This window comes from Macrotis lagotis, chromosome 6 (genome assembly GCF_037893015.1).
Source record: "Macrotis lagotis isolate mMagLag1 chromosome 6, bilby.v1.9.chrom.fasta, whole genome shotgun sequence".
Classification (NCBI taxonomy): Eukaryota; Metazoa; Chordata; class Mammalia; order Peramelemorphia; family Peramelidae; genus Macrotis; species Macrotis lagotis.
In genome coordinates this window covers 225683829-225702388 of record NC_133663.1, presented here as the reverse complement: position 1 = coordinate 225702388, position 18560 = coordinate 225683829, and the positions used below count along the sequence as shown (strand labels likewise).

Here is an 18560-nt window from a genome sequence, read left to right as displayed (position 1 = left end):
CTACTTTGTTAGAAGGAATGAATATGAATGCGAATATGATCTTCTAATGTTTAAATCAAGCAGGCATTCTTGGGATTAGCTGGGTCCAGCTTTATTCCTGTTGTTCTGATTTACCTATGTCTTGCTATTTCTCTCTCCTGTGACCTTCACAGTAGAATTTCTTTTTCATCCAGAATCATTTTGGCTGCCTTCCTGTATTCTTCTCAAATGTCAATCTGAGTTGAAGTGATTCACTTGGTTAATTGATATGTAGATCTCTTTTCCTTCTAAGCTAGATCCTATTAAAAATACACATGTGTGTACACAATACGCACAGAAACAAAATTCATCTTTTCTATCTCTAGCTTAGGTATTTGTATCATCTTTGTTCTTACTACATTTTTAAAACCAAAGACTCTTGGTATATGTTTGGAAATATATGTGTTTATGTGTGTGTGTATAGGCATGTATGTATGTATGTATGTATGTATGTATATCTCCTGTTAACTAACAAACAACTATCCTTTCATAGTATACATTTAAATACAAGAGATGTAAAATATGAAAATATAAACCATGGTATGATGAATTATGACAGGATTCTTCAGTGATACTTATTGTTGAATGATAAAATAAATAAATAAGTTTACATTTAAATAATTGAATAAAGTTGTTTTACAATAAATATGAAAAGTATATACTTATTAAATATCATGTACCCAGAGAATAATGAAATTTTTTATAAGACAGATATTAAGTTTTTTCAAAGTTGATAGACTTCCAGAGGTTAATAAAAGATTAATTTGTGAATTTTCTCCTGCTTTAAAGTTGTATAGATCTTTACATTCTCCTACCTCATAATGTCGAAGAAATGTGTTAATAGAGAAGTTTTAAAATTTCCTTGCTCCAGATGGGTGATTCTGTTTTGGGTTGTTGCAAATCTGGATGACAACAAAGGAACCCAGTGGACCAATTACCCCATCTGTTTCTATTTTCTTCTCAGAAAACAAAAACATAGCTAGTATTAGAGGCCAGAAATGAATTCAAACCTTCCAGACTCCAAGACCTATATTCTAAATATGGTATTACCTATCTCCTATGCCAGGAAGGGTCCCTAAAATTCTGTCTATATTTGACAACTCAAACCTGATCTAAGCATTAAGACCACAGTGCATGAGAAACAGCATAGGAAAATGGCTATGATGCTGCACATGGAGTCAGGAGAACCCAAATTTAAATCCTATCTCCACAATTACAAACTAGCTCTGTATCTTCAGGCAAGTCACTTACCTTTGCATATTTCCAGTAATTGTATATAAAGTACTCTGGAACCTTTAAGTGTATATAAATCTCATTTTAAAAACAACGTAAGAAACATGGAGAAAACTCCCAAATGAATTTTATGCCCCACAAATCCAGATTCAGTGAAGGAGAATTTCAGTGACTGTTTCTGTCACTTTCTGTCTGAGGACATAATGTGCTTTCCCCATCCTAGGTGCTGATTGCTAACTCTTCTCAGCGGCTGACAGTCAGTTAAAGTGTGCAGTTTTGTCAAATTGGTCCTCTTAAAGTTCAAGTGTGACCATATTTCCCACGTCAGCCTCCCATACAGTCACCTCCATTAACTCCCCATTGTCTCTAGGATCAAATATAAAATCCTGTTTGTCTTTTAAAATCTTTCATTACCTGACCTCTTGTTTCCTTTCCAGACTCCCTACATTTTACTCTTGTCTTTGTCCTTTGGAATCCAATGTTATTGGCTTCCTTGCTATTCCTCAAACAAAATAATCTTTCAGTTCCAGGCATTATCATTGACATTTCCCCATGCCTGAGGATGCTCTCCCTCCTCAGTTCCACCTCCTATCTTCCCTGACTTCATCAGATCCCTATTAAAGTCCCACCTTCCACAAAGCAGCCTTTCTTAATCTCTTCTACCTTAGTGCCTTTCCTCTAAGATATGGGTGTGAAATCGTTTTGTCCTTCTGGGTTGCATTGCTCAACAAAAACTTGTTAAGAGTTGCAAGTAGAATGTAATTTATTTATGTCAACAATGTAACCTATATTGCCAATGACTTTAATAATAAAATATAATAATGCACATAAATGAGCATTACAGGCAGTGGGTTGGACAAACCTGCTCTAAGACCATCTCCAGTTTATTCTGTCTATATCTTGTTTGTACATAGTTGCTTGTATGTTACCTCATCCATTAAACCGAGTTTCTTTAGAAGAGAAAATGTCTTTTGCCTTTTGTTGTATTCTTAGAGCTTAATATACATAGCTGCTACATAGTAGCCATTTAATGCTTGTTGACTTTTCTTTCTTTTCCTTTCTCCCTGGCTTGTTTTCTACTGGACTTTTCTTAGGTTGGCAGCCTTTCCTTTGATTGCTAAATCCTACTCTTTGTGTTCTGGAGTCATCTAGTCTCTTGGCTGAAAGCTAGTCAACATTCAATGATATCACACCCTGATTACACTTTGTTAGCACTTTTATTATGAGTAGCTCAAAGTCAAGCTTTTAAATCCATTTGATCCTGATGCTTTGAGAATTGAGCAGATGGCACATAAAGGTTCACTACAACTCTTATCAGTGTTATAGCATGTTAATAAATATAAATATCCTTGCTATAAAATTTTCTGGTTTTTTAAGCTTTTCCCCCCTTAGTTACCATTAGACGTGTGTGTGTGTGTGTGTGTGTGTGTGTGTGTGTGTGTGTAAAATTATTCTGTACATGTTTCTATTTCTCAGTTCTTTCTCTGGATATAGATAACATCTTCCTTCATATGTCCTTTAAATGTCCTTTTATTTGGGGTATTTATTATAGTCAAAATGAATTGATCACTCAAAGTTGTTCTTAAAATAATATTGTTAATTAACTTAGGTTTAAAGGAAACTATAAATAAGGATATTTGTTGCTTGTCATTTTTAGATACAATTTTTAGATACAGTTGAAATCCCATTTTACTTTCTTCATGCTGTTTAAAAACTTTTTGTTCCCAGAAACCATGATTAGGACTAAGGATTGGTTCTTTTTAATACCTAGGACCTTTACTGTTTTCATAAAGAAAAACAAAATTTTTTAAATAGGCAAATGAACAAAGAAAATACCAGTATTTTTAAAAAATCCTAATTATGAAAAAAAATGATTATTCCAAAAAAGGAGGATCAGAGAGTACAAACTAGAAGGGACCTCAGAGATCATTTAATCTAACCCTCCTATTTTACAGTTGGAAAAAAATCAGACCCTAAGGTTAGTTATTTGTCCTACCCCATTGGGAGATAAATAGCCAGTCTGGAATTTGAAACAGGTCCTATGACTCCAGCACACTATGGAAATATATTAAATGGTATTATACATATATAACCTATATCAGATTACTTACTATTATGGGGAGAGGGGAGGAAAGGGAGGAAGTAGAAAAATATGGAACTCAGCTTACAAAAATGTGAATGTTGAAAACTATTTTTGCATGTAATTTAACAAAATAACATTAAAATAGAAGAGCTCATATCCTCTTTTATAGACTTCTATAGAAACTATTAAACTCAGAAGAAATGTAATCATAAAAAAGAAATATAATCACAAAGTACTTTCTTTTTAACTTTTTAACTCTTTTTAATGTTTATTAGATTAGAGTTTAAGTCTGCCCTCAGACACAAATTGGCTATGTGACTTTAGGCAAGTTGTTTAATCCCTGTTTGCTTCATTTTCATCATATCTAAAATAGGGACAATAACTCCAATCTCCCAGAGTTGTTGTAAGGATCATATGAAATAATAATTTTAGGGTGCTTAATAGGGCTTGATACACAGTAGTTATATGTAAATGTGAGCCATTAATATTATTAACAAGATATAAACACAATTCATTAATACAAGGTAACTCAAAAGTCCTAGCACATTTATGTTTTAATAACTTCATAAGCATAGATTATATAGACTTACAGAAAACAAAATTTGAAAATTTAATTTTATGAATTTTTTTATAATTATTTTGTGAATTTTAAATAATAAATGTAAAACTTTTATTTTAACACCTTCTCATGCATTGCATGTGCAACATTTTCTGAATGGCACTTTCTTAGTCTAGTAGATTGATAGAAGTTCTTTTGCTTATCCACTTTGACTTTTTCTTGTGTGACTGTGTCAAAACTATCATGTATCCAAACCATTTGAATGATCTTAAAGATAAGAATACAAATGCAATCCTTTTAATCCCCTGAGTAGAACCCAATGAAAGTTTTTACAAAGTTTGAAAATCACCTAAATACATATGTTTGTGTATATCCATGTTTATGTATATGATAATATATATACATACATATAGAATCATGAGATGGTTATTATATTGAATTTGAATTATAAACATATCAGTATTTTAAATTGTTAAAAATTAACCTTTTACATTTTTTGTAATTTTATAGCATTTGCACTACTGCTTTTTTAAATTTAATTTTATTTTGATTTTCAATTCTAATATTTCTCCTTTTCCTTCACCCCTCCCCCATCAACTGAGAAGGCAAGAAATATAATACCCAATATACATTTGAAGTCAGGCAAAACATATTTTTACATTAGTCAAGTTCTAAAAATACATCTCATATTATTAAAGCTTAAAACTGCATTAAGAGTTTTAGGATACTTTATTATTATTATTATTATTATTATTATTATTATATTATGGTATAATTCTTTGTTTTACAATTATCTAATGTTCTTTTAATTTAATACTGTATTATACTTATCTTTGTGTATCAACTTTCTTCCAGACCATAAGCTCCTTGAAAGTAGGAATCAAATTTTATCTAAATTTTATAGCTTCTTCAGTGTATATGAAGCATATGACTCCTCTGAATACAATAGTGTCTACTAAATATATAGGTATATATACATATATATGTATAAATATATGTATGTATATTTTCCATATTAGCCATGCTGCAAAATAAAACATAGACCAAAAACCCCAAGAATAATAAGTACAAATAAAGTTTAAAAAAGTATGCATTGATCTTTATTCAAACTCCATCCATTTTTATTCTGGAGGAGAACTTTTTTTTAATCATTAAGTTTAAGTCCTTTAGAATTTTCTTAGATCATTGTCTTGATTAGAATAACTAAATCATTTTCAGTTGATCATCATACAATATTACTGTTATTGTTAAAATATCCTCCTGGCTCAGTTTACTTCACTTTGCATTAATCCATATAAGTTTTCTCAGTTTTTCTGAAACCATCCTAATCAACATTTCTTTATGGCACTATAGTTTTGCATCACAATATTATACCGCAATCTGTTCAGCCATTCTCTAGTTGATCAGTATCCCTCAAAGTCCAATTTTTTGCCACCACCAAAGAGTTGCTATAAATAATTTTGTCCATTTGGGTCCTTTCCTTTTTGCTTTGATCTCTTTGATATGTAAACCCAGTTGTAGTATTGCTTTGTAGTAGTTTTATAGTAGTCCTTTGGGCATAGTTCCAAATTACTCTCCAGAATGACTGAATCAGTTCACAGTTCCACCAACAGTAATTAGGGTTCCAATTTTCCACATCTCCTCCAAAATTTTTCATTTTCCTTTTGTGTCATAGTCATCAATCTGATAGAGGAAGGTTGGTATCTCAGAGTTATTTAAAGTTGCATTTCTCTAATCAATAGATTTAGAGTATTTTTTCATTTGACTAAAGATAGGTTTGATTTCTTCTTTTAAAAACTTTCCTTAAAATCCTTTGTCCATTATCACTTGGGTTTGATTTGTATTTTTATAAATTGGGCTAAGTTCTCTATATATTTGAGAGAAGAGGTCTTTATCAGAAAAACTTGTAAAACTTCTTTTCAAGTTTCTTGTTTTCCTTCTAATCTTAGTTGCATTGGCCTTGTTTGTATAAAACTTTTAAAAAATTACTTATTTTATATCTCATAATGTTTTCTATCTACTGTTTGGGCCTAAATTCTTCCCTTATCCATAGATTCGATATGTAAACTATTCCATGCTTTCCTAATTTGTGAATGCTATTACCCTTTATGTCTAAATCATATTTGACATCATGTTGGTATACATTATGGTCTGCCAAACTTCTTTCTAGTGTTTCCAGCAATTTTTGTAACATAATGAGTTATTGTCCCAAAAATTAGATCTTTGAGTTTATCCAAAAACTAAATAAATAAGACCATTTACTACAGTATATTGTACACCTAATCAATTCCATTGATTCACCACTCTATATCTCAGTTAGTACTAGATTGTTTTGATGATGATCAACTTTTAATACAGTTTGAGATTGGATAGTCCTAGACCACTTTCATATTTTTTTACTGATTCCTTTAATATTTTTTCCAGATGAATTTTATTATTTTTTTCTAATTTTATAAAATAATTTTTGGAAATTTGAATACTATGGGTCAAATAAGTAAATTAATTTAGGTAGAATTATTATTTTTATTATAGTGACTCTGCCTGCCCCTAGACAATAATATTTCTTCAGTTGTTTAAATCTGACTTTATTTGTGTAAAAAGTGTTTTGTGATTTTGTTCCTATAATTCCTGGTTTATTTTTGCAGGAATAATCCTAAGTATTTTATATTGTGTGCAGTTATTTTCAATGAAATTTTTCTTTATATCTCATCCTGCTGATCTTTATTGGTAATATATATATATATATATATATATATATATATATAGAGAGAGAGAGAGAGAGAGAGTGATGATTTATATAGATCTATTTTATATCCTTCAACTTTGCTGAATTATTCATTGTTTCATTTAGCTTTTTAATTGTATACAATCATATTATCTGCAAAGAGTGATCTAAATATAATTTTGAATGAAATAATACTATTAATATGATTTTAAAAACCTGCTAAATTCTTCAAACATTTTAAAGCACATATTATGTACAAAGTACATGTTCTGGATAATCAAAGACAGAAAGGAAACAGTCTCTTTTCTTGAGAAGTTCCTTTAATTGATAATTGTTTTACTGAAGTTTTTTCTTAGTCACTGATGTAATAGAAAAAAAGTTTTTCTTAATCATTCATCTAGAGAAAGATAGTTGAGATGCAATTCTAACACAGACGCATCTAAATAAATGGCTTTTAAATAAAAAAAATATTTATTAAGAGGTGATGAGGACTTGAATTAGGAGAAAAGGAAACGGATGTGAGATATCATGAAAGTATGTCAATAAGACTTGGCAAATAATTGAATGTGAGTTGGTGGGAGGTGGGAGGTGGCAGACAGAGTGGGAGGGAAAATGAAGAGTCAAGTATAACTTCTAAGTTGTAAATTTGGAATAGCGATACCATTGACATAAATGGTGAAAGTTAGGGGGAGTATAAACCCTCTTTTAAACATATTGAGTTTGAAATATCTATTGGACCCCCAGATTGTGATGTCCAGTAAGTGGGTAGCAATGTAGAACTAAATTTCAGGGGGAAAATTAGGACTTGATTCTGTAGGGGAAGAGCAGCTAGGCCACACAGTAGATATTGTTGTTTTTCCTTCATTTTCAAAGAAGACCATGACGTCAAAGAGGTGATACCATGAAAAGCAAGTCAATTGAATTTGTGTGTGTGTGTGTGGGAGTGTTCCTGTGCTGAGTCAGCAGCCTCACTTTCTCCTCCAGAGCCATCTGGAGGAGCCTGATATGGATTAGGATGATTGGAGATTATCCTGGATGTTAAGTGACTTGCCCAAAATCACACAGCTAGTATCAAGTTTCTGAGACCAGATTTGAACTTGAATTCCCTTGGTTCCAGGGCCCAGTGTTCTATCCACTGTGTATAAATAGAAGGTGGAGCCTAGAGTCAGGAAGACCTGAGTTGAAATCTGGCCTTAACCTCTTACTAGCACTCTGATCCAGACAAAGCATTTTCACCCTGTTTACCTCAATTTTTTCATCTGTAAAATGAGCTGGAGAAGGAAATGGCAAACCATTCCAGTATCTTTGGCAAGAAAACTCCAAATAAGGTTATGATGGGTCAGACATGACTGAAACAATGGAACCACAATAATAAATAGAGGCAGGGAATCAATTGAGAAGTCATTATAAACAACAAAAAGATCCATAAAACTTTAAAAACTCAAGATCATCTGATTTAAAACCTGTACTTTTGCTTTATTCATTGAAAAATTGAAGCTCCTCCTATAAATATCCTCCATAGTATTTGAGTGCTTGAAGTTGTTTTCCTGATTGTGAAGTGAAGGATTACTGCATTAGTGAAAGTGAAAATTTTCCTGAATTTTAGTAGTAAAATTTTAAGTATACAAATATTTTGTTTAGGATTCACTTGTTGAATTTGGAACATTTGATCCTGCCTGTCTTATGCCAACCTGCCCAGATTTTTGGACCTATTCAGGATCTTTGACCACTCCACCACTTTCAGAATCTGTCACTTGGATCATAAAAAAGCAGCCTATTGAAGTTGATCATAGTCAGGTAATTTTTTTACACTTCATTTAAAAAAAATTCAGTCACCAGGATAAAAGAAAGTGAAATATAGCATCATTTTAACATTATTAGTTATGATTTAGAAATGGTGTTTAAAATATGTTATTCTAAGTTTTGTTCACTTTTATTTTTTAAAAAAGCTAGCCAGAAATCATGTGAGAGTCTAGTATTTTTTAATTCATGGAGATATAAAGATGTGAATTTTACTGGGGGAAAGGAAATAGTGCCAGTTATGTGCTAGTCATTGTTCTAAACTTTTGATTCCTACAACCTTCATGAGGTAATTGCTGTTTTTAATTCCCCATGTTTCTGAGTTAACTTATACAAGCAGAAGTAAAGTGACTTGCTCAGGGTCACACAGTATGTGTCTAAGGCTGTATTTGACTCAGGTTTGCCTGACATCAGAGCTCTATTCAGTGGGCCAGCTAGCTAGCTACCTGAGAGACAGGGAAAGGTCTGTATCTTAGGATCAAGAACTCTAATGTCGTAACTCTTTGGGGAAGCTTAAATACTGGAGCTTTGCAGGGTATAGTATGGAAGAAAATGTGTGATGCAGAGGCATCCTTTGAACTTATAGGAAGACAGGATATGGCAGTACTCCTTGATACTTTTAGCAATATAGCATGGACTCAGACCTTGTAATGATAGTGATCAGGCTTCTAAGGAGACATTTTGGGTAGAAAGAGTATCATAAAAGCTGAGGCTCATTGTTGTCATGAAGTTGATTGAAAATATAAATAGGAATGTAAAAAGTTGAGATAAATAAATGGTTAATAGATCTACATTGTAACATTAAGAAGAGATGGTAGGAGAGTTCAACATGGGACCCATCTGAACTCTCCCAATGTTCTAACACTTCTAATCAAATTTTGGAGTGACAGAGTCAACAAAAAAATAAAAAAAAAATATCCATCCAGCTAAGACAACTCAGCAGTCCACAAGATAAGTCTGTAACAAGGGTATAAGAGCAATGATGTAATGATAATCAACTGTGAAAGACTTGGCAACTCTGATGAATATAGTGATCCAAGACAATTCCAAAAAATTCATGATGAAAAAAAAATGCTATCCATCTTTAGAGAGACAACTGATGAACTCTGAGTACAAATCGAAGAATAATTTTCTTGCTTTATTTTTGGGTTTTTTATAATATGACTAATGTAGAATAATGTTTTTACATGGAAAGAAAAAAGAAGAGGTAGGAATGTTTGGATACATTTCTCAACCTCTGAGATTGATGTCTATGACGCTAATTCTACAAATATCTCTTGGTTGTATCTTTTGGAGATAAAATGCCAAGATAGATGGACCATAAATCTGATCTCAACATATACTAGGCTTTATATTTGAAGGTAACACTGATTGAAAATTTCTTATCTAAAAATATCTTTAACTGAAAATTATGAGAATTGTTTTGCTTTTTAGATCAGTTTCAGGGCTTGTTTGTGGTTATGCCCCTCAAGACAAGTGGTTGATCAGAATGAAGACTTTTATCAGAGATACTTTTTCTTGATTGCTTTATACCAAACTGTATCACCAGCCTGTTTTGGTTAAGTACACAATCTTTCAAGGGTATTTTTTTTTCTTTCTAGTGCCTTTGAAGCCATTGATTACTATGTAGGGTTGCTTAACAGTGTCTTTTCAGAGGATAGGCAACCAGTCTATTGGGATGCTTGCTTGCATATGAATTTTTGTATGGTATTATTTTACTGCAAGATGTGCTAAACAAAAAAGAAAAGAAATGAGTGTAACTACATTAGTTTTTCTGGCAATGATGACAGGTTACTATTAGTCATTAATTATTAACATTGTTAGTAATCTTTCTGTGTGTTCTGTTTTAATTGGCTAAAACATGTCTAATTACTGCTAGATTTGTGTTTTGCTCTGTATGCAATTTCTGATTTGCCAAATATGAACACTTCTTAAGCAATTCTTTTTTCCTTCTGAAAATATTTTTATTGACTGTCTCTCATTCTCAGCTTGAGGCATTTCGGATGCTACTTTTTACTTCAGCTGGGGAGAAGGAAAAGAGGATGGTTGACAACTTTCGTCCACTTCAGCCCCTGATGAATCGAACAGTACGTTCTTCCTTTCATCATGATCATATATTGAATTTGCAGAAAAGAGGCAAACAACAAACACACCACATTGCTCCGTAAAGATATAGCAAGATAATATCATATTTCAGTATATAATCCACTTCTGAGCTTTTGCCATAATTTTGAAAGGATTTGGATTTTTCTTTTTAGAGCATATATCTCAATGTGTATTATTTTTAAAAGATTATTAGTTGTAAACTGTTAGGGAAGGTTATAACATGGATCATTAAGGTCATAGAATATGAAAGTGTCTTCTATAGATATCTTGCCTGTAACTTTGCTAAACTTTTTTAGAGATTTTAAAACTTTATTTGAATATATTTATCCTCATAAAGTAAGTTCTTAACAAAGCATGTAAAAGTTATATAATTAACTTTAAAAACATTATAAAAGTTTTTTGTGATTGTGAAAGATCAAATTTCATAGAAAAAAATGGAAAAATATGTGTGTTATAGACAAGTTAATTTTTTCATACTGATATTTATAAAAAGGAAAAGATTACAATTTTAATCAGAATTTTATAAATCATACTATTCTTATTAATATATATTAGGATATATTTCCACAGAGCAAAAGAAATAGATTGGAAAATTGATGTAATATATACATTTTGCATCAGTGAAGGTCTGAACAAATCACAATCTTTCTCAATTATATAATGAATTTCAAGATGAAAGGTGGAAAGCATTTTAAACTTGGTTATAATTAACTGATTTAGTATGTAGTGTTTCACCCTGCAGTGCACTCAAAATAACAAATTCAAATTGAATTGCTAGTTTAGAAATAGTTAATGGTGATTTTTTATTTTTTTCCACTTCAGTTATTTATGGATGGATTGCCAAAATCTTTATTGAGAATGTCTTTTACTTTTCTCTTTTTTTCCTGATTTAAATTCTACCTTTTTCTTGATGAAAAATCAAAATAATTTTACTGTTTTACACTAGGAGTCTGATGCTGACATCTTACCTCAAGATATTTTGCCTATAACAATATCATTTTTCTTATAACCTATATGTTTACATTATGACTCAAGTTTCACAAAATGTTTTGCTTTCCTTACTAGTTACAGTAAATGACATAATTACAGAGTATAATAGTGATTTATGGTGGGATAGGATATCTCCGGGCCATAGGCTGTATTGGTCTGGCATTGCCAAGGCAACTGTAGGAGGGGACTGACTCAAAATTCAATAAATCTCGTTTTTTAGGGGTGAATTAATTAAATGTTTGATCACATATAGTCCTCAAATGATCCAAATGGCCTCTGGCAGAAAAAAAATTCCCCTCCTCTCGTTTATGGAAACAAAATATTCAGTCAAATTTCAGATTTAGGCAATACAACTGAAGAATTATTTTCTTACTTCCAATTTTAATATAATTTCCTTGTAGGTCATTTTTGGAAAAAAACAAATATATAATTCATAGTATATAAAACTGCTTTCATATACAGGTTTTACACCCCAACACTTGCCCTCATGCAAGGGGACTTCAATAGATATATTGATGTTCTTTAATTTCCCAGTTTTTTAGGCTACTTATTTCCTATGGCCTACTCCTACTCAATTACTCATAGAGTGTCTTTCGTTTGATTTTGTCATCATTAACAAGATAAGCACTTCCATTTTCATGAATTCTAAAATTCCTCCATCTTATTCCGTTTTCTCATTATTTCTCATGGTCATTCTTCATCCTCTTCATGACTTCTATTCCTTTTACTCTTCAATTCTTTACTAGGTTGTTTTTTGGCTTGCCCAAGGTCACACAGCTAGCTAATTATTAAGTGTCTGAGGCCAAATTTGAACTCAGGTACTCCTGACTCCAGGGTTGGTGCTCCATCCACTGCTCCACCTAGCCACCCTATACCTTCTTCTTAATCCTTTTTCCTTCTCAGTTGAGGATATTGACTTTTATTTCACTGAAAAAAATTGAAATCATTCACTAAGTGCTCCCTTTTCTTCATGCTATATCAAGCTACATCTTCTTTCACAAACACCTCTTTTATTCTGGTCTCAGATGAATGTGGCGACTCCTCTCGTCTTTTTTTTTTATTTTTTTTAGGTTTTTGCAAGGCAATAGGGTTAAGTGGCTTGCCCAAGACCACACAGCTAGGTAATTATTAAGTGTCTGAGACCAGATTTGAACCCAGGTACTCCTGACTCCAGGGCCGGTGCTTTATCCACTGAGCCACCTAGCCGCCCCTAGGAATATACTTTAGATAATATTTTCTTTATTTTTCAGCAACTTTGATAATGCAAAGGTAGCAGAAATATTAACAAGTTAAAATAATGTAGTATTTTTTGGCCTTCTTTAACAATTACTTTTTACATTTCATACTTTTATAATTTGTTGATATTTATGACAGGTGAGTAATCTAAAATCTTATAAATATATACAGTATCTACAAGTTGTTTTGTTGCATATATGGTTAGAACATAGATCCTTAACATATCTTTATTTTGCCATTCTGTTGCCTATTTCTTAAAAGTTGCTTGTGGGACAGCTAGGTGACACAGTGGATAGAGCACCGGCCCTGGAGTCAGGAGGACCTGAATTCAAATCCTACTTCAGACACTTAATAATTACCCAGATGTTTGACTTTGGGCAAGTCACTGTAACCTTAACTGCCGTACCAAAAAAAAAGTTGCTTATTAATAGTTTTTGGGTAGGTATCCAAACTTGAAAATTTACCTTTAATTTTAGAACTAGAGAGATGATATTTAATTAATATGCTAATTTTCTACAGAGATAACTGAGGATATTTGTTCCTATATTAAGTTGCCTTACTTGGGGTATTACCATCCTAGGTATTATTAACCTTTTTGACAGAAGCAAAATATTAATGTTTCAAAGATACAAAAAAGCATTTTTACTGTTCATTTTATGTAACTTTTAATGCACCTTTACATGCAGTGTATCATATAGCATCAAATACTCTACTTCAGACAAATGAAAAGACCCTCACAAAAATCCAAGTGCAAAGCTAAGTATAGTAGACATTACATATTGGTAAAAGACCCAAAATATAAGAATCAGTCTTTCCCCCATCCTGACGGAGAATATTCTTTTTCACACTTTAATTTTTTATTGATTTTACTGATACCTTCATTTCTAAATGTATCCCTCTCAATTTCTTTGCCAGTGATCCATTTTTTGAAAAAAGATGAAGAGAAATGGGAGGGGGGGACATTCAGCAGAAATTAATACACTAGAGTGGAACTGACTGTAATATTTTGTATTTATAGTTCTTCATTTTTGCAAAGAAAGGTTATGTGTTTTTTCATCTCTTCTTCAGGTAACAGTTATATTAACTTCTCATTTTGGATAAATGTTTTTATGTTTTTCTAACTACACACTGGCTCTGCTTACTACCATTTGTTACAGTTCATATAAGGCTTCTTATATTTATTTCTTCACATTCATTTCTTATAACACAACAACATTCAATTATATTCTTGTACTCTGAACATTCCCTAATTGCTAGATAGCAGCCACAAAAAGAGCTGCTATATTTTGTGTACGTGGGGCCCTTCTTTCCCTTGATTCCTTTGGGTAACAGACCTTGGAAATAAGACTGTGGGTCAAAGACATGGATGTTTGAATCAATTCAAAATTCATAGTTTACTTTTGTATCTGTTTTTCTTTAGTCTCTTTGCCATTTTTCTGGATATAATATAAAATCTTGTTTCAAGGTGATGAATATTCTTGATTCATAATAATACGTTGAAGGGTAAGGGCTTTCTGTAAGTGTCCAATTTTGCTATACCTATGTATATCTTTAAATATATACATATGTATGTATGTATACACAATGCATGTCTATCAAGCCAAACAGAAATGGTGAGTGCCCTGAATTTGCTAAGCTGAAGAGAAGAAATGCTTTACTCTCCCACATTCTTCTAATGATAAAATAAAAAAGTGTTCACTGGTTAAATTTGTCTATGTTATAGTGAAGAATTGTTTAATTGCTGACATGTCTATTCTCAGTCTAATGGTGTATTTATGCAGTAACTGAAAATATCTTAAAAATTAAAGTCTTATAAATAATAGACACAGTTTATCACTTTGTCAAGCTCAAAAAAAATCTGCTGTAGAAATAGCTTTTATTGGTTTTGATTAACCAATGACAGCAGTTGTTGGTTTTGATTAACCAATCAGTGAGTATTTATCCACTCTATTTATTCACTCTTTTGTATCTAGACTATGCTAGAAAGTTCATTGATAGAAAATTGGCATATTTAATCTACTAAGGTGTTCTTTGTACTAATGCCATCCTTTACTAGTACAGTTATGCCAATTTTCAATACAGTATATAGAGCATTTCCAATCTTTGACTACTGCCATTACTAGTTTGACTAGCTACATGTAAAAATAAAATAAAAATTTCTTCATGTTTGCTACTTTGTACATTGGTGGATTTGATTATTTGCTTCACATGGAACATTCTGTTGGAAATACTTTATGATATTTAAACCTTTTCCACATAGCCAATTTTAACAACTTTGACTGAAACAAATAAATTGATGGTATTTATCTTGCTGAAATTGACCTCAAACAAATTGATCCAAAACGCCCAATTGTTTTGGTGGTGGCCCCAGATAGGTACAGGGACTGGACTGTCATTTTATATAAATCTCTCTCTAACAATACATGTTGGCACCGTCTCTACTACTTTAGAGCTTGAGAGTTTAACACTCTGGAAAATTAAGTGATTTGTCCAGGATCCCAGGGTGAGTATGTGTCATAGTCAAGATTTGAATCCATGCCTTTCCGACCTTTGGACCTGCTATTCATTATACTTCTCATGCCTAGATATTATACATTAGTCTTCTTTTGAAAAAGAGTGGTGTTCAAAAATTTCCCAAATGGTATATGTTTTAATATTAGTAAATAAATCTCTTGCTTAGTCTGTAACAAACAAAAGTGATATATAACAAAGGAACAGTCTACATTCTAGAAAATTTTAAAAGAGCAGAAAAACATCTCTAGTTCATTGAGTAGATTCTCCATTCGAGGATTTATGAAAAGATATGGAAAAGGCACATGGGATGAAATGAAAATAAAGGGATAAACAAATTATGGATCAATTGAAATATGAAAGTAGATGTTTCACTGTATTTAAAACACTATAAAATATATTTTGACATTCAGCTTGCATTGTCTATATTTAATCAAATTGAAAATTTCTCAAGATATGTTTCCAAAATTGGTGGCATCTTATCATAATGATTATTAAATTTTTATCAAAATTAAAATAGGAATCCATTATGTTTATTCAGAAGATAAAAAGGATTTAATGTTAACTTTTTAAAAATTAGTAAAACAGTTAAGACAGTTACTGTTTTCACAAATCTTTTGGTTAAGCAGTCAATCTTATTAATAAAATATAATTGTACTATATAAAATGTACATTGTCTAGGGGCAAATAATCTAAAATTTGTTTTTAAATAGTCATGATTATATTTTAAGGACATTAGAAATAAAATTTCATATTCAGATTGCTGGCATATTCAATTTCCTCCAAATACTTTAAGCCCTTGAAGGTTAGAGGGCTATATATCTTTTTCAATTTCTAGCAAGCAAGTGTTGGATATGATACATAGTAAAAATTTACTACATCTTATTGGATTGCAGTGAATTTATGTAGAAAAATGTAGGCTTTTCTGTTACAAGGGATGATATAATTATTTTCCCTTTGCTTTAAATTGTTAAAAAATTAGTTTTAACTTTTTATTAAATATTATTATGGATAATTATTATAATTTGATAGCTGAATTAACTTTTGTGTAATACTTCTGGTGAAATTAGCCTCAGGTCTTACTTACAGCTTCTTCTTTGAAAATGAATTACTTATATAATTAATAGTAAAGAAAGTAAAAATTATATTGCCATAGTAAAATACTAAAGGTCAATTTACATTTTTAAAATTAAACATTCTTGCTAGTAAACAAACTCAGAAGTTCTTTCTGAAAAATAAATTTCCAAGTCATAGACACAGTAGCAGTTAGGTGGCGAAGTGGATAGCGAGCACACTGGCCTTGGAGTCAGGAGGACTTAATAATTACCTCACTGTGTGACCTTGGGTAAATCACTTTAACCCCATTGCCTTGCAAAAACAAAAACAAAGTTGACACAGTGTTGTAAAAGTCAACTTGAGGGGATATAACAGCTTATTTTCAGATATTTTTAAATGTCATATATGTTCTTTTAAAAGGCCTCAGTGCACAAGTGACCATTTAAACAATAATTAGGAATGGTAGGCAAATTTTTGATTAATATAACAGTGAAAGCTTTTCAGAAATGGAATGGTCTTAGGTTAGTAGAGATCTACCATTATTGTAGGTCTTTAAGAGGAAATTCGACAAGTTATATAGGTTCATGGTAGACCAAATGACTTTTGAAGATATCTTCATCACTGATATTCTGTGATTACTACTCTTAATTTTTGCTGCGCTTATTTTTTCTGCGTAATTACAACTTATATATTAGATTTATTCAAATGTTCAGAGACATTCAAATGTACAGAAGCAGTTCGGTGGGTCATTTGACTTCTGTTTGCCTTAATCCATTGGAGAAAGAAATGGCAAATCACTCCATTACCTTGGCCAAGAAAATAGTGCCTAGTACATAGGCACTTCATAAATGCTTGTTCACTGATTGAATGATTGAGGACGCAGACAAATATTGAAACAATCCCTTATACTATATCAGAGGAAATGATAAGCATTATGATAAGTGCTTTATAAATATTATCTTATTTGATCGTCACAACAGCCCTGGGAGATAGGTACTCTTTTACAAATGAGGAAACTGAGGGAAACAGAAGTGAATTGGCTTGCCCAGGATAATGTTTGGTAAGTGTCTAAAGTCAAATTTGTATTCAGGTCTTCCTGAATCTAGGTCTGGCACACTTATATACACTATGCCACCTAGCTGCCTGGACCTATGTAAGTATATATAGAATGCAAAATATATTCAAGGCAGTTTAATACAAGATAACCAGTGAAGGAGGGCACAAGCATTTGAGTTGAATCAAGAAAGGCTTAATGTAGAAGGGGTGCTTGAGCTGCAGCTTTAGGAAGAAAAGGATTTCTGGGAGGCTGAGATAAGGAGCCCATCTCCAAGACCAAGAGACGTACAAGGGACAAAGAGGAGGCCAGAATGGCTGGACTAGAGATCCACAGTAATATATAGAGCCGGAAAAGATTGGGGTCAAGTTGTTTAGGGCTTTAAGGGCTATACAGAGATGTGTGTATCTTATCCTAGAGGTAATAGAAAGCCGGTGGAGTTTTTTAAGTGGAGGAAGAACAGGGTCTAATTTGCTATGGAAAATCGCTTTGGAAAGATCTGTGGTTGGATTTTAATGAGAAGCTTGAAAGTAGCAAGACCAATTAAGATGGCGCTGAAGGACCTGAACATAGTGATTGAATAGACAGGGGGCAGATGCTATGGAGATAGAAGCATGGACAGTGAGTCTACTAGATTTTCCAACTTTAGAGAACAAGAGACGTCTACTTTCCAACCTTGCCAAAGGGAAGATGAACCATAAAAAAGCAGTCATTGAGGTTGTCTTGAGTAATAAACCAGCCAGATCCTATGGCAGGCTGGGGGTGCGGCGGAGGCTTTTCAGAGAAGCTGCTTCGAGGGGGAGGGGAGGCCCTTCCGGTGCGGCAGCGTGCGGCGCATGTGCAGGGCTGGCATGGTCAGGATTCCCGGGCTTTTCCTCGCAGTAGTCATCTCGAGCGGGACCGGGGCCTTGGAGCCTCCGAGTCCCCGTCTGGCTCCCCTAAGTCGGCGCGGATGATGGTGGCGAAAGAGGGCTATTTCGGGTCCTCCGCCGGTTCCTCGGGAGAAACCCGGCCCACGAAGAGGCCGGCCCGACTCTCCGTCTCCCGCTCCACTCGGAGCCTCAGTGAGGCAACTGCGCTTGCGCCAGGGGCGCTCCCTCTCCTAGCCCTCAAGAAAGGCGGGGACTTCGGGAGCGGGGGTGGGACGTCTGTCTTCCCCGAGCAGTGGCAGCAAATCCGAGCGGCTCTT

The 18560-nt window shown here is 32.9% G+C and overlaps 1 protein-coding gene across 2 annotated transcripts in view; it reads left to right on the top strand.

Moving 5' to 3' along the window:
• The window catches only part of CA5B (carbonic anhydrase 5B), a 53914-nt gene extending 38172 nt beyond the window's left edge, over positions 1–15742 (top strand). For both annotated transcript variants that reach the window (XM_074192373.1, XM_074192372.1), the window contains 2 exons: positions 8260–8415; positions 10407–15742. In XM_074192373.1, the coding sequence (XP_074048474.1) occupies positions 8260–8415; positions 10407–10586 (336 nt within the window). In that variant the 3' untranslated portion in view covers positions 10587–15742. The remainder of the gene's footprint in view (positions 1–8259; positions 8416–10406) is intronic.
• Positions 15743–18560: the final 2818 nt, after the last annotated feature.